The sequence below is a fragment of the Rosa rugosa genome, chromosome 2 (genome assembly GCF_958449725.1).
Source record: "Rosa rugosa chromosome 2, drRosRugo1.1, whole genome shotgun sequence".
Taxonomy (NCBI): domain Eukaryota; kingdom Viridiplantae; phylum Streptophyta; class Magnoliopsida; order Rosales; family Rosaceae; genus Rosa; species Rosa rugosa.
The window spans coordinates 57,900,620-57,913,294 of NC_084821.1; the positions used below are offsets into that span (position 1 = coordinate 57,900,620).

The 12,675-nt window shown below is 36.4% G+C and overlaps 2 protein-coding genes across 7 annotated transcripts; one reads left to right on the forward strand and one right to left on the reverse strand.

The window, feature by feature from the left end:
- Positions 1-1,171: 1,171 nt before the first annotated feature.
- LOC133731581 (uncharacterized) lies at positions 1,172-2,606 on the forward strand. Its single transcript, XM_062158951.1, has 2 exons — positions 1,172-1,241; positions 2,346-2,606. The coding sequence occupies exons 1-2, from the start codon at positions 1,172-1,174 to the stop codon at positions 2,513-2,515; spliced, it is 240 nt and encodes a 79-aa protein (XP_062014935.1). The 3' UTR covers positions 2,516-2,606.
- A 1,590-nt stretch (positions 2,607-4,196) lies between these two features.
- Positions 4,197-8,352, reverse strand: LOC133728972 (probable metal-nicotianamine transporter YSL6). Of its 6 annotated transcripts, none has more exons than XM_062156438.1 (10): positions 7,779-8,352; positions 7,373-7,593; positions 7,043-7,294; positions 6,438-6,610; positions 6,268-6,337; positions 5,839-5,936; positions 5,555-5,643; positions 5,270-5,472; positions 5,036-5,168; positions 4,197-4,519 (listed from the first exon to the last, which is right to left on the reverse strand). In XM_062156438.1, exons 4-10 carry the CDS (start codon positions 6,545-6,547, stop codon positions 4,431-4,433), a joined length of 792 nt encoding a protein of 263 aa, XP_062012422.1. In that variant the 5' UTR covers positions 6,548-6,610; positions 7,043-7,294; positions 7,373-7,593; positions 7,779-8,352; the 3' UTR covers positions 4,197-4,430. The 6 variants fall into 6 exon arrangements, with proteins under 6 accessions (XP_062012422.1, XP_062012419.1, XP_062012418.1 ...); XM_062156435.1 differs by having other exon boundaries at positions 5,270-5,459; positions 5,506-5,643; positions 7,373-7,555; positions 7,779-8,345; XM_062156434.1 differs by having other exon boundaries at positions 5,270-5,459; positions 5,506-5,643; positions 7,779-8,345.
- Positions 8,353-12,675: the final 4,323 nt, after the last annotated feature.

Here is a 12,675-nt window from a genome sequence, read left to right on the forward strand (position 1 = left end):
CGGCGACGGAATTTGGAGGACAATGAAGGTTTTCCCAAATGTTAGATTTGCAGGGGCCATCTGGGCCGTATTCTCAAGGTCGACACCAGTTTGCAGTTGCGGAATTTGGAGGACAATGAAGGTTTTCCCAAGTGAAGATCTCATTGGATCTCCCGAGATCGGGGACGGATTTGGGATCCCGATTTGCGCAGCAGGTTCATTGCAGGGATTCAACAAGGACGGTGGCGCTGCAGCTGGCGGCGGCGACGGTGTGGTGATGGGAAAAGCCACTGCTTGGGATGTCCTTAGCATATGGTTGGGTCTAGGCTCTTTTTGGGCTTTGGTTTCAATTTTTGCTAAGGTTCGGGATGCTTTTTTCATTTTTATTTTTTATTTTATTATGGTAGATGAGGAATTTGCGATCTCATCTACTAGCAATATTTAAATTTCCTATGGGTCGCAAAATCTAGATGCTCGGTTGTAATATTTTATTCAAAGAGCTTCTGAGTTTTCTAGGTTTTGTTAGAAATAAGGTGCGTGAACTTCCTTAAAAGGTGGGTGTACCCGGGAGTGTAAGGTTCTATTTTCTCTAGAATAGGTACTTTGTATGTCCTAAGGACGGCTCTTTCTGTCGGCCCCTCAGGGGTGTGTCGTTTCTGGTACTGCTTGCTGAATATTATAAAACTGGCTGACCTACTTCGATTCAAAAAAAAAAAAAACCTTATTTGCTATAAAGATATATAAACTAGTTCAATAGAGACGTAAATCTCAAACTAGCCAATGCATGAAATAATTTTACCTCTTAATCAAAAATTCAAAATATTTTGCTCAGAATACTGTGGAACAACTCATAAATACATGTTTTTTGTTTTTTAGAAACATAAATACATGTTTTTTGTTTTTTAGAAACATAAATACATACAGTGATACATAAACGTAGTTATCAGGAATTTTTACAGACATCTGGTGTATTGGACTTTATGACACGTAAACTCAGTAGTGAACATGTGTCCTGCAAACAGTGAATCATGGCTTCATCAGCTCAAGCAATATAATTGACCACCTCCAAATCTCAAGGTTATATAAATCCACAAAATACTCCAGCATCAACATTGCAGAGCAAAGTTAATATCGTCATAAAATTCACTACGTTCAATCATCAGCTCAGAGTTATCAGAATACGTAGCTAGCTATGTCAGGAGCACAGGGAGCTCAGCCGCCGGAGTCATTCACGGCGACGACATACAAGTCAGTTGAAGGAGGAGACACTACAACAATTCAAGGCTTTTACTGCGCAAAATTTACGGCGTGCAATTTTTTGTGCCGTAAATGTTACCCTTTTACGGCGTGCATAAGATGCATGCCGTAAATAACATTTGTCATGTACTCTTTTACGGCGTGCATAAGATGCATGCCATTAATAACCTTATCAGTTTGTCTTTTATGGCTCACAAAAATAGCACGCCGTAATTGTGTTATGCTTTTACGGCACACATAATAAGCATGCCGTAAAAACATCTATAGAAAAGCTTATTTATGGCTCGCAAAAAAGCATGCCGTAAAAACATAATTTTTTAAGGCGCGAAATTTAACCTAAAATATCTGATTTCCCTCTCACTTTTCTCTTCCCTCTTTTGGCAACTTTCCCGAAAATTACTTACTTCTCTTAGTTTTCTCTTCTAAGAAAGTCATGCCCTTTGCAAACTCATCACCAGTTCGCAATGCCCCAAAATTGAAAGCGAAAATCTCAAACCTTCCCGCGAGTTCTTCTTCCCATCTAATCACCCTGTTCTCAAGATATTGCAAAAATCTCAACTCTTCCTCGCGCAAGTTCTACTCTTGGGTATATGTTAATTCACCTTTGCTCTTTGACAATCTATAAAAGGTTTTGAAATGAATTATTGTTAGTTGAGCAGCTACATTGAATATACTGCCATATTTGGCAAATGAGCAGCAATATAAAATTTCTTGCAAAGAAGAAATGCCAATAATGGCGTGTAGAGTGTGTCACAAATGACATTGAGAATTATGCCTAAAGTCTTTCACGGCGTGCTATGTGGACCGTAAATAACTCTATAGGTATTCTTTTATGGCATACCATGTGTGCCGTAAATGAGTTCCACAGAAAGTCTTTTACGGCGCGCTTTGTTGAGCATTTACGGCGCACCTATATTTCAAATTAGAGATCCGAGAATCGGTAGGAACACTTTTACGGCGTGCATAGATGAACATTTATGGCTCACAAAAGCATGCCGTAAATGGGATATGTCTTTTACGGCGCGAGCATTTACAGCCTGTTTTTGTGCGCCGTAAATAGGCTTTTACGGCGCACATCGCAGGCCGTAAAAGCCCAGTTTTGGTGTAGTGAGAGAACAAAAGCAGGACTGACATACGTGCCCGGGAGGACCAGGGAAGCGTTCAGATTGATAAGCTCCAAGACAAGGTGAAGGACCCTGTTGGAGAAGGCGGCCCGGTCTTCGGTGCGGGTAAAGATCCCCATAAAGACGACCTGGGTGTCGCCGGCACCGGCGAATAGCCAGCAGTTAGAGACGATCGACGACGTGTACAAGCACTTGCTTCTCCTTAATAGATGATCTAGTCAGTAGTGTTTGTGTTGAAAAATCAATAATCAGTGTGTTCATCATGAGCAATATTTGTATGGTTCTGGAACTAGGTTATGTATCTTATGTTACGTAAATATAGCGTGTTGTTTAGCTGGTTATTTTGGATCTGTTTAATTCTCTCAGTGTGAGAAGTGAGAACCTCAGTGATATTATTCTCTCGTTCAAAATTGATGATTCTCCTGCATTTTGTCTCCTCATCATATCTCGAATCAGTAATTAATGGATTAATTAAGGAGTTTAGAATCAAGCTAAACGGGAGACTCATTCTCACGTTTGATTTATTATGTTAAAATTTAAAGGAAAAAATACATTTTTAGTTATTCAACTTTTGCTTGATTGACACTGGTCATTCATGTTTACAAAATTTCACTTTAGTCACTCAATTTTAACTCCGATTATCACTTTAGTCCGCCGGTGAATTTTTTTGATAAAAAAGGTCACGTGACGTCTCACACTATTTTTTAAGGGTTACTTTCGTCCTTCAAATTCAGAAAATTTCAACCTATATTCTAATCAAAAGTCTCACACACGTCTCTTCAACATCCGAAAAAAAAAATCTCACGCTTTAGAATCTTAGAAAGGGAGAGGTTAGATTGCAAATCTCTGAACGTGGTATGAGTTAGTGATGATGAACTATTGGAGTTATTTCAGAATCGATGGAGAGGCAGAACTAAATAATGGTAAGCATATTTAAACATGCTCCCTTCGCAGAATGAGTTTTCTCACTATTAATGGATTAAGTACATGAGTGGTTCAGAAATTAGGTCTAGGTTTGTTATTGACATTTGACTTAAGGTTTCGTAATTAAGAAATTGGGTTTATGGTTTGATTAACTACTAGAATTTTGTTCATAGACATCGGTTCAGGACCGATGTTAAACTAATTTTCGACCGATGTCTTAGTGGGTGTAGAGAAAAGTATAGACATCAGTATAAGTGCATTTTAAACCGATGTCCCAGACAACAACCAACATCGATTCTAAAAAACAAATCGATGTATAATCGTTATAATCATCATATTTTTGTATGTTAGGTATGTCTAATTCTTCATATTTTCACATTTTATGCTTAAAAAAGTATATGTCGAACAATACCTACTTGAACATTTGCATCGATTTCTATTCCAGAAGCGATGTCCAATACACTTGTAGACATCAGTTCCCATGAGTATTGTTTGTTCGTGGTCATTTTTACATGTAGGTTGCCACATTATTTTCCTAGGAACGATGTCTGTATCTTTATTCTACATCATTTTTTTATTCAGAAATGATGTTTCCTTTAAGACAGAACATCGTTTCCAATTAAGTAAACCGATGTTCAATGGTATTATGTACGTCGGCTATTTTTATTCAAACTGATGTGTTAGTTCATTGAAGACATCGTTTTTGCTTTCCAAAACCGATGTTCACCTTTTGACCACACATCGGTTTCCTCCATGGTAGGTGATTTGTATGTTCATAATAGATTACGGTTTGGTGATTAGAAATCGAGAAATCGATGTGCAGTAGTTTTGATTACATCGGTTTTGAGTTACAATTCAATATATTGATAATCATAGGACATCGATTTCATCTAGTTGCTGGAAAAAGAAATACATTTCTCATCACCCAAAAATTGGAGCTTTCCATTAATTTTCTTTCCAAATTCATGATTCAACATAATTCACAAAATAAAACCCAAAACCTACAAAGGCTAGCTTAGAAACATATTAGCAACCAACTACAAAAGTACGTTCTACACCAAACTTTGCTTCAAAGCAAAAACTAGCCTTACTCAAAATCATGGAAGCCAAAAGTCTTACACCAAACTCTGTATATAATCAGCCATTTCAATGCACACCTCGAGGTATTCTATCCTTGAGAAATACCTCATCCCTCTTTTTTTGTTCCAGGGTTACTTCAGAACTCTCACCATCTGCTAAGCACATAACAACTATTAATCTTCAGCAGAAAACATATTCATTCCCACAAAGAATAACTAGACAATAAATGTGAGTTCAGAAGATACTGATAAGATAATTTAACCAATGAAAGCTGCCTTGAACAATTAACTTGACTCAGGACCTAAAATTAAAATTAGTTTTGGCTCAACTATCAGAACTCAATTTAAGTTCTCTTTATCTATATCTAGCAGAATAAACCACACAGTATGCCTGTGCAGTAAATACATATAGAATGCTACTCTTAAGTCAAATAATTTACTTTAGCATTCCTAATTACAACAACAATATTAAATGACAATGATGTTTAAGCCAGTTATGCTCTTACGTCACAACTCAATCCAGATTACTAGATAACTACTACAAGCTAAGAAGAGGGGGAAAAAAAAAAGGTTCAACACTGAACTAATGCCTTCCGTATATGATTCAATGTGAAGAACTAAAGGGTGTCAAATAAATTATCCATGAATATTGTACATCATATGAATACTCACCCAACTTTTCTTTAACCAAAGGAAGATTGTTCTGTTTACTACTTTTATTGCATATTTCCTTGATAGTAATGGCTATAATCTTGATCAAATTGTATGGACCATCCCCCAAAATAAGGGCAATAGCTATGAAGACCTGTAAACAAACATTACGGATTGAGCCAAACCACAAATATAATCAAGATTATTGCTATAATGACCACCTTGTTGCCTCCAACAAAAATGATTCCACAATACCTTATATCCATAAAGACCTTTGAAATCATTGCTACCAAGGTCAGCTGGATACCAGTGCCCAGCATGTTGGGATATGAGAGGCCAAAGGAAACCCCATGATATGATAGCCCCAAGAAGTACTGAGCAGTTGACTATGTGAGGGCAAATAAGACCACATCCGACATAAGTAGGACTGGAGTCGAAATAAAACCTGCACATAGAAGCTACTTACGTGTTCTTAAAAAGAAGCTACTTACGTGTTCTTAAAAAGTGTCAATCCAAGGCTAGGAAAGTTGTCAAACCCACATGAATCTCCAATACCACTGAAGAACCACTTAAAGCAGCTCCAAATTAAACTCATGCTTAGATACTTTCCAAGACATTGCACTTGCTTCCTGCAATAAAAAGAGTACATATATATTCAGTGCAAAAAAAGTAAAAAAAAAAAATAATTCATTTTGAACTCAGGCCTCTATTTGAATGAAAACAGATAGAAAGGGCTTCGGATATTAAATCTTTTTTTTTTTGAAGGGGAAAGAATGACCAGTTTCAGTGGTGGCATTTCATGAAGTTGAGACATAAGAGTTTACCCAGCAATCTCTGCACCACTTCTAGTGTGAAAGCTATTGATCAACATTGTTGTGGCAGTCCCACTGGGGTATGTAAGTTTGTAATCCATAACCATTACCTGATTTCAGAAGCATATACAAGTGAGGATGCTTTCAACTACAACGAATGCCAATCATGGTGGCCAACAGGCATGTCAAACTTTAAGAGTCTTAAAAATGGCGTGGCCAATGCCTTACAAAATAAGAGACAACAGTTCCTCTGAAAGGTTAACATAATTACTTAGGTATATAAATTGAACAGCCACATCTATCGCAAACTAAAAAGACATTGCGAAAAGTAGAACCATGGAAGCTAACAAGCAACTAATAGGAACACAGCAAATACAACATAGAAGAACAAAACACCCAACATTGTTGGAAGATTGAACAAACCACAGTGCAAGTAGTTACCTTGCGAAGCGGAACAAGACTAAAAAGTCCAACCTGGAACACCAACCTGGAACGCTGAGCCAAAAACTCCCTGCAATAGTATCACTGAGAGTTTGAGTAAGTTTCAAAGTGAGCATCATATTGTCGTCAATTTAGCTTATCTACTTGCTGAGTATAAAACCGCAAACAACCTTAACTTAGGGTTTAAGGCCCAAGCACTTGAGTCTCTTTCCACAAACCACAACACCACTACAGATTGAATAGCCACAAACCTCACCGATATCATCATTATTTGCTCCATTCAGACAGTGAGAAATCTTCTTTAATTTGCTCCATGGTTATTGTAAATATAGCATGTGAGCGACTGCATTGTGAGAAGAAAAAGAGAAAGCAATAGAAATAATATGTCAGTTCCTTCCTAATGAAGCTAATTAGAAGCACACAAATGGTCTTTTTTGAGTTAATTAATGTCTCAACATATGAATTATGAAAACAAAAGGTATGTCATTACACAAGCCAAAAGCAACACTTCCTATTAATGATCAATTAGACAAAGTCTATCCACCCCCATCATATATAAAGAAGTAATAAAAATATAAAGCAGGGATATCTATACATAGACAAATTTATTTACATAACAAATACTGGTTCCACAAATCAAATGCAAAACAAAAACAGAAAGTGCAATAATATAATATGCCCTGAACTTAAAGACATACATATATCACTAATATTTGTTAATTAGTCATCTACTTAAATGCTTCAGTCTTAACAGAAAAAAGAACAGGCATTGCACCTTGACTGACTGTTCATGTTTGTGCTCCCTGTAGCACGAGCTAAAGAACCTCGAACCAGATATGATCCCATATCTTCCTTCGTCCTAACCTCTGGCTCAGTCACACCAGCAAGTGTTATCCCTCCACTCACTGTTTCTCTAACTAATTTGAATAGGCACTCTTGCTATAGGCTTTGTAGTAGCTGCCCCTTCATTTTTAGAGAGAGTTGATGAATTTGGATCAAGCAAGTCAAACACTTCCTCCTTGAATATCTGAGTGTCACAAATTCATCATGAGCAATATACACCACATAACTTTACACCAGGCTAAAAAAAGTAATAGACATTTACCTCAATAAACGATACCCTGATCAAGAACTCCGTGTTATCTTTCGTTGTCTCCACTCTTTTGAAAATAGTTTCCATCACTTTCTGTATGATTCCGCCAGTGCTTCCTTCCCCAGAATAGTTAGTGCCCATCGTTCTAATTTTATTCTTTTCTTAGAAATTAGAACTGACAACTCAAAGCCCAAGCTTCATTCACCAGATGTAGATCCATCGGAAAAAAGAATCTGAATGCATACCATTTCAGCTACTAAAATCTCCAAGTACGATCCACAAATAAGAAACTTAGCTACCTATCCCTCTAATACAGTTTCTCTACAACCGAATGATTCCAAACAAATCCGAAATCGGAAATTGAAAGATCCAGTTCACGATAAAGCTTAAAAGAAAAGCGAAGGATCACGAAGCTTACCCTTTCTACCGGCGAGATTACGCTTTTCCCTGCAGAAGATCCTATAAACCTTGTCCTTCAACGAGTTCGACGAAACGCTTTCGAGGGCGAGCAATTTTGGGGCAATTGGTGCCGCAATTTTGGGGCTGAAGAAGGATTTTCCGTGCTTGGTTGAGATGGATCTGGGGTGGAGGTTTCGAATCGATGAGGCGGAGATGGTTCCCAAGAATCGAGACTCGCCGGTGGTCTCTGTGGGGGTGTTCTTCGCGTTCATTGTTTCTGAGACGAAGAAGGAGAAAGGAGGAGGGGGTTAAGGTTGGGGTCGGAGGCGGATGCGGAGAAAGGCGGAGGAGGCTGGGTCCGGGTCTGAGCTAGAGAATGGAGGAGGAGGTCAAGTTTGGGGTCGGGTTGAGAATGGAGATCGAGTTTGGGAGGAGATCTGTTTTGGGGTGAGCTCAGAATGAAGGAGTCGAGCGAGAGTTGGGGTCGGGTTTTCGATCTGTTTCAGTTTTGGGGTCGGGCGCAATTTTTTTCTAAGTGTGAAAGTTTTCCCCGCTTCTTCATTTCACTTAAAAACTTAGCGCTTTTTGCAAAAATAGGTTCCCGCAAATTTTCGAACAAAATTTTTAACACCAGTCATTTTAAGAACCGATGTTAATAATATACATTTAAATCGGTATTTTCGTAAAACGATGTTAGATTACTTTTTTACATCGTGGGCAAGTCTGACCGATTTAAAACATGCGATGTCTAATAACATAATGCGATGTTATATTAATTAATATTATTGATATTAGATTTAGGGTTTTCTTTTGTATATACTGAACTGGAACTTACAAACCATAAAAAAAATACAGGGTTACCTCTTTCTGCGTCATAAAAAAATACAGGGTTACCTCTTTCTGCGTTTTATTAAGTAACTGCATTGTATTAAGTACAAGGTTGCCTCTTTTTGTTTACTAGGCTTTACATTAAGTAACTGCAGTTTTAGTCGAGTCTTGAACATCAGTTAGATTATCTCTTTCTGCGTTTTATTTCAGAATTGGTCTAACGAGCACACAGTTCAATGAACATAAGTGTTTTAGTACATGTTGGCCTATGAACTACAGATAAACCCTATACCTGGGGTTGATGAATGAGATGTGGTTGAAAGACCGATTGCACCTCCAAAGTATACAAGAGGACTTGGGAGGTCAAAAATGTCAAGAAACAAAGAACCAAGTAAGTTTCATATTATTTTATTTTCTCTTTTTCTAATCCTGCACGTTGTTTACATTATATATGTTTTATGTTGTTTAGATGAGCTTCCCTCCTGCTGGAACAACCAAATTATCAAAGAGGTACTATTCGAACATCACATGTTCCATGTGTTAAAAAAAAGGTCATAATATAAGAACCTGTGCAAGACGCAATGCCAGTAATGTTCAAACAACTCCAAATGATGCTAGTTCTATCAATGAGGTAGTTTCAGTTACCTAAAAATTCTTATTGCTAGAAAGATAAAGAACAAATTAAAGCTTGATTGCAGCTATCTTCCTCCTTTTGGTTTCTAGACAACCTAATTTCTAAATATTGCTAAATATTACAAGTACCATCTATGAATGCAAATAATGTTGAGACAACTCCAAGTGCTAGTTTTCTCAATGAGGTAGTAATATATCGCTTCAAGTCATATTAGGAGTGCTTGCAAATTGCTGGAATTGATAAAATGTTACAGGTGCCAAGTGTGAGTGAAAACAATATTGAGACAACTACAAATATTGGTAATGTCAATCAGGTAATGAAATGTAACATAAATTTAAGATACAAGAGTTGAGGTAGTGAGATTGAACTGTATGTCAGTTGGTGACTTTGGTAAAATGGTGTAGGTGCCATTTGAGAATCCAATCAACGTGACCATTGAATTAGGTGGGATATCACAAAATGATGGTTCTACAATTGAGGTATTGAATGAATACAGTAGTTTACTCAACCTGCATTTGAAATATTTTTGAAAGAAAAGATGACTCATTTTTTATATTGTGCAGGAAATACTGGGTGATAAAGTTGAAGGCCAAACTTATGCATCTTCTCAGCCAACTTCATCTACACAAGCTTTCTCTCAAACATTACCCCAGCCTCACTCAAGCTCACAATCCAAGGTCTCATCCCTAACAAATTTATCATCTGTTTACATTGATGGTAAAACAAGATTCCCAATGAGGTGGAAGTCAGCTGCAAAGAATAACAAACCATTTAAAACACCAAGAGGCAATTGTGCAAAAGTGGGGATCCAAACGGAACCAAAAGCAGGAACCAACAAGACAATTTGGAAGCCCTAATTCTGATTTATGAACAACATGCTTCTATTTTGAATGAGATTCTATGTTTAAATCTATATTTTGTTTTGTAACATGATCAAGTAGTTAAGAGATTTCTTTTGTATGCTTGCTGTATTTGGAACTTAACTTTAGGAGGCAAGCAATATTTAGGGATTAATGTATTTTGTGGTTGTTCATTTTAAAAACTCATTGTGCTACAATTGGAAAGAATTACCATATACATTCTGGGAATGGTATTAGTTGGACACTTGCACTACCTCTCCTTTTTTTTTTTTTTTTTTTTTTTTTTTTGTTTTGCACGGAAGAATTTGCATTGAAAGAAAACCCATCCACATTAGACAGGAACCATATCTATCTTAATTACCTCGTCATATCGTTCTAACAAATGGATCATACTACAAAGAAGCAAATTAAACAAAAGTACCATACTAGCAGTTTGCAGGTCTTACTACTTTGCGTTTTGAAGTACTCAAGAATTCAGCTCCACAAAAAGGCTGGCTTGAGGATGCAACCTACTTCTTTCAAGTTAAGTTGGCCTTCTTTGGACCACATACCACCCGGGGGAAGTTAGAGACCAGACTGTAATCCTCAACATCCAAACAACCCAAAGAGTAAACATAATCATACAGAGACTACCTCTTCCGTTATTACTACACAATTGCAATTGTATGAATGTAAGGAATAGGTTCTATTTTTTCTTGTTTTCAATGATCATGGATCTTGCTCTGAACAATGAAGGAGATGAGGCTATTTTTAACGATCATGCTCTTACAAAAGTGGTACATTTCTTTCTGCTTTGTTTTTCAAATAAATGACATTAAACATTTAAGGATATAATTGAAATGAGACCTTCCCATTTCTCTTAAATCTGAAAATTATAATTGACATCTTGATCTCCTTGCTTGTTTTTGATCTTGTGTAACAAAGGTAATGTGATATGTAAGGATCTGTTCTGAACGTAAGTGTTCTAGTAATGATATGGGACTGTTAACCAATAGCCCAGACATGACAACAATTACAAGAAGGTCCTAGCTAGCAAAAGAGAAACGTGAGATGTGTTTAAAGAATTTAATAAGAGAGATGCAATGGCAGGTTGAAGAGGGGAAAGGGGGAAATTTAGAGGGAAGCCATAGATTTTGGAGGGAATTGTGAAGAGTTAAGAGGAAAAAGGTGGGTAAAAGGTAAGGGACGAAAATAACCCTTAAAAAATAGCATGTGAGGCGTCATGTGACTTTTTTTATCGGAAAAATTCACCGGCGAACTAAAGTGATAGTCGGAGTTAAAGTTGAGTGACTAAAGTGAAATTTTATAAACATGAGTGACCAAAGTGTAGATCAAGCGAAAGTTGAGTGACTAAAACTGTATTTTTTCCAAATTTAAATTATGCATAGAGGGCAACGTAAACGTCTGATTTATTATATTAAAAAAAAAAAAACTTAAATTATGCACAGAGGAGAACGTAAGGTCTTGACTTTTAGCATTAGTACGTGAATCCTCGCAGAGAATATTATGTAAATCACAGAGTCATCATCAAAGTAATTAAAATTAATAACGTGAGTCAATTTATCTGCTGTATTAATTATTTGCTTTACGGATGATATGTCTGATTTGAATAGATTGTAGAGATGTTAAATATGACGTACAATTATCGATAATTCACTAGATCTCAACTTAATTGGTCTTCTACATGAAATTGTCTCAAAATTTTTTTTTGTTAATTTTTGTGCATGAAACTGTTTTGTTAATTGTTTTGGACTCGCAACAAAATTATGTTGAACTATATAAAATATAAAATTCTAAAATTGTCTCAAAAATTTACACACACAGGCTATCTATTAATCACATTGGATGATTGGATGAAGCAGTTTTTGCTCTAATATGTTAGTTTTTAATATTTACTCTACAATCTCTATACTCCATTTCATGTGTCAACTACCTTCTTTACACATGCATAACTCCATTACATTTGTAAACTACCTTGTTTACACATGCATAAAGATGGCCCGCATGTGTTCATTCATAAGGTTGCTATTTTTAAAAACAAGATGTTGGAGACTACCTTGAAATTATCCTTGTAAACACTTGGATCAATCTTTACCTCCAGAGGAAGTGATGAAAATATTAAAATTAATACAATATTTTTCTTTTTAATTATCTCTAATATCTCAACATATTTTATCTCAAGTGGAATTTGGTTTCAACTATTTAATGAATTTATATAGAATCACTTCAAAGTAATATTAATGGTTTGTTGTCACGTTAAAACTACATTTTCTGAAACTTCTTACTCATGTCAAAAGAAACAAAATCTGTGTGCACAGAAGCTGGTGTTACACAAGTTTAATGTGACAGGTATTGAAGCTACAAATCCCTTTCTATAGCTTTTAGAAGTCCATGGTTGTAGAAGAAGTTAGAAAGTGAACAACAAGAGCAATTCTTCACTTATTCTCATCATAAGAGCTTTGAGTTGAGTTACTCCTGAAGTCACTTCTCCCCCAGCTTTGCGATTAAAACTTTTATCAAACTGTATGATCAATACACGCACCTCAACCAACTAGACTAACCGGCTACATCTTCTGAGTTCTGCCAACACTATT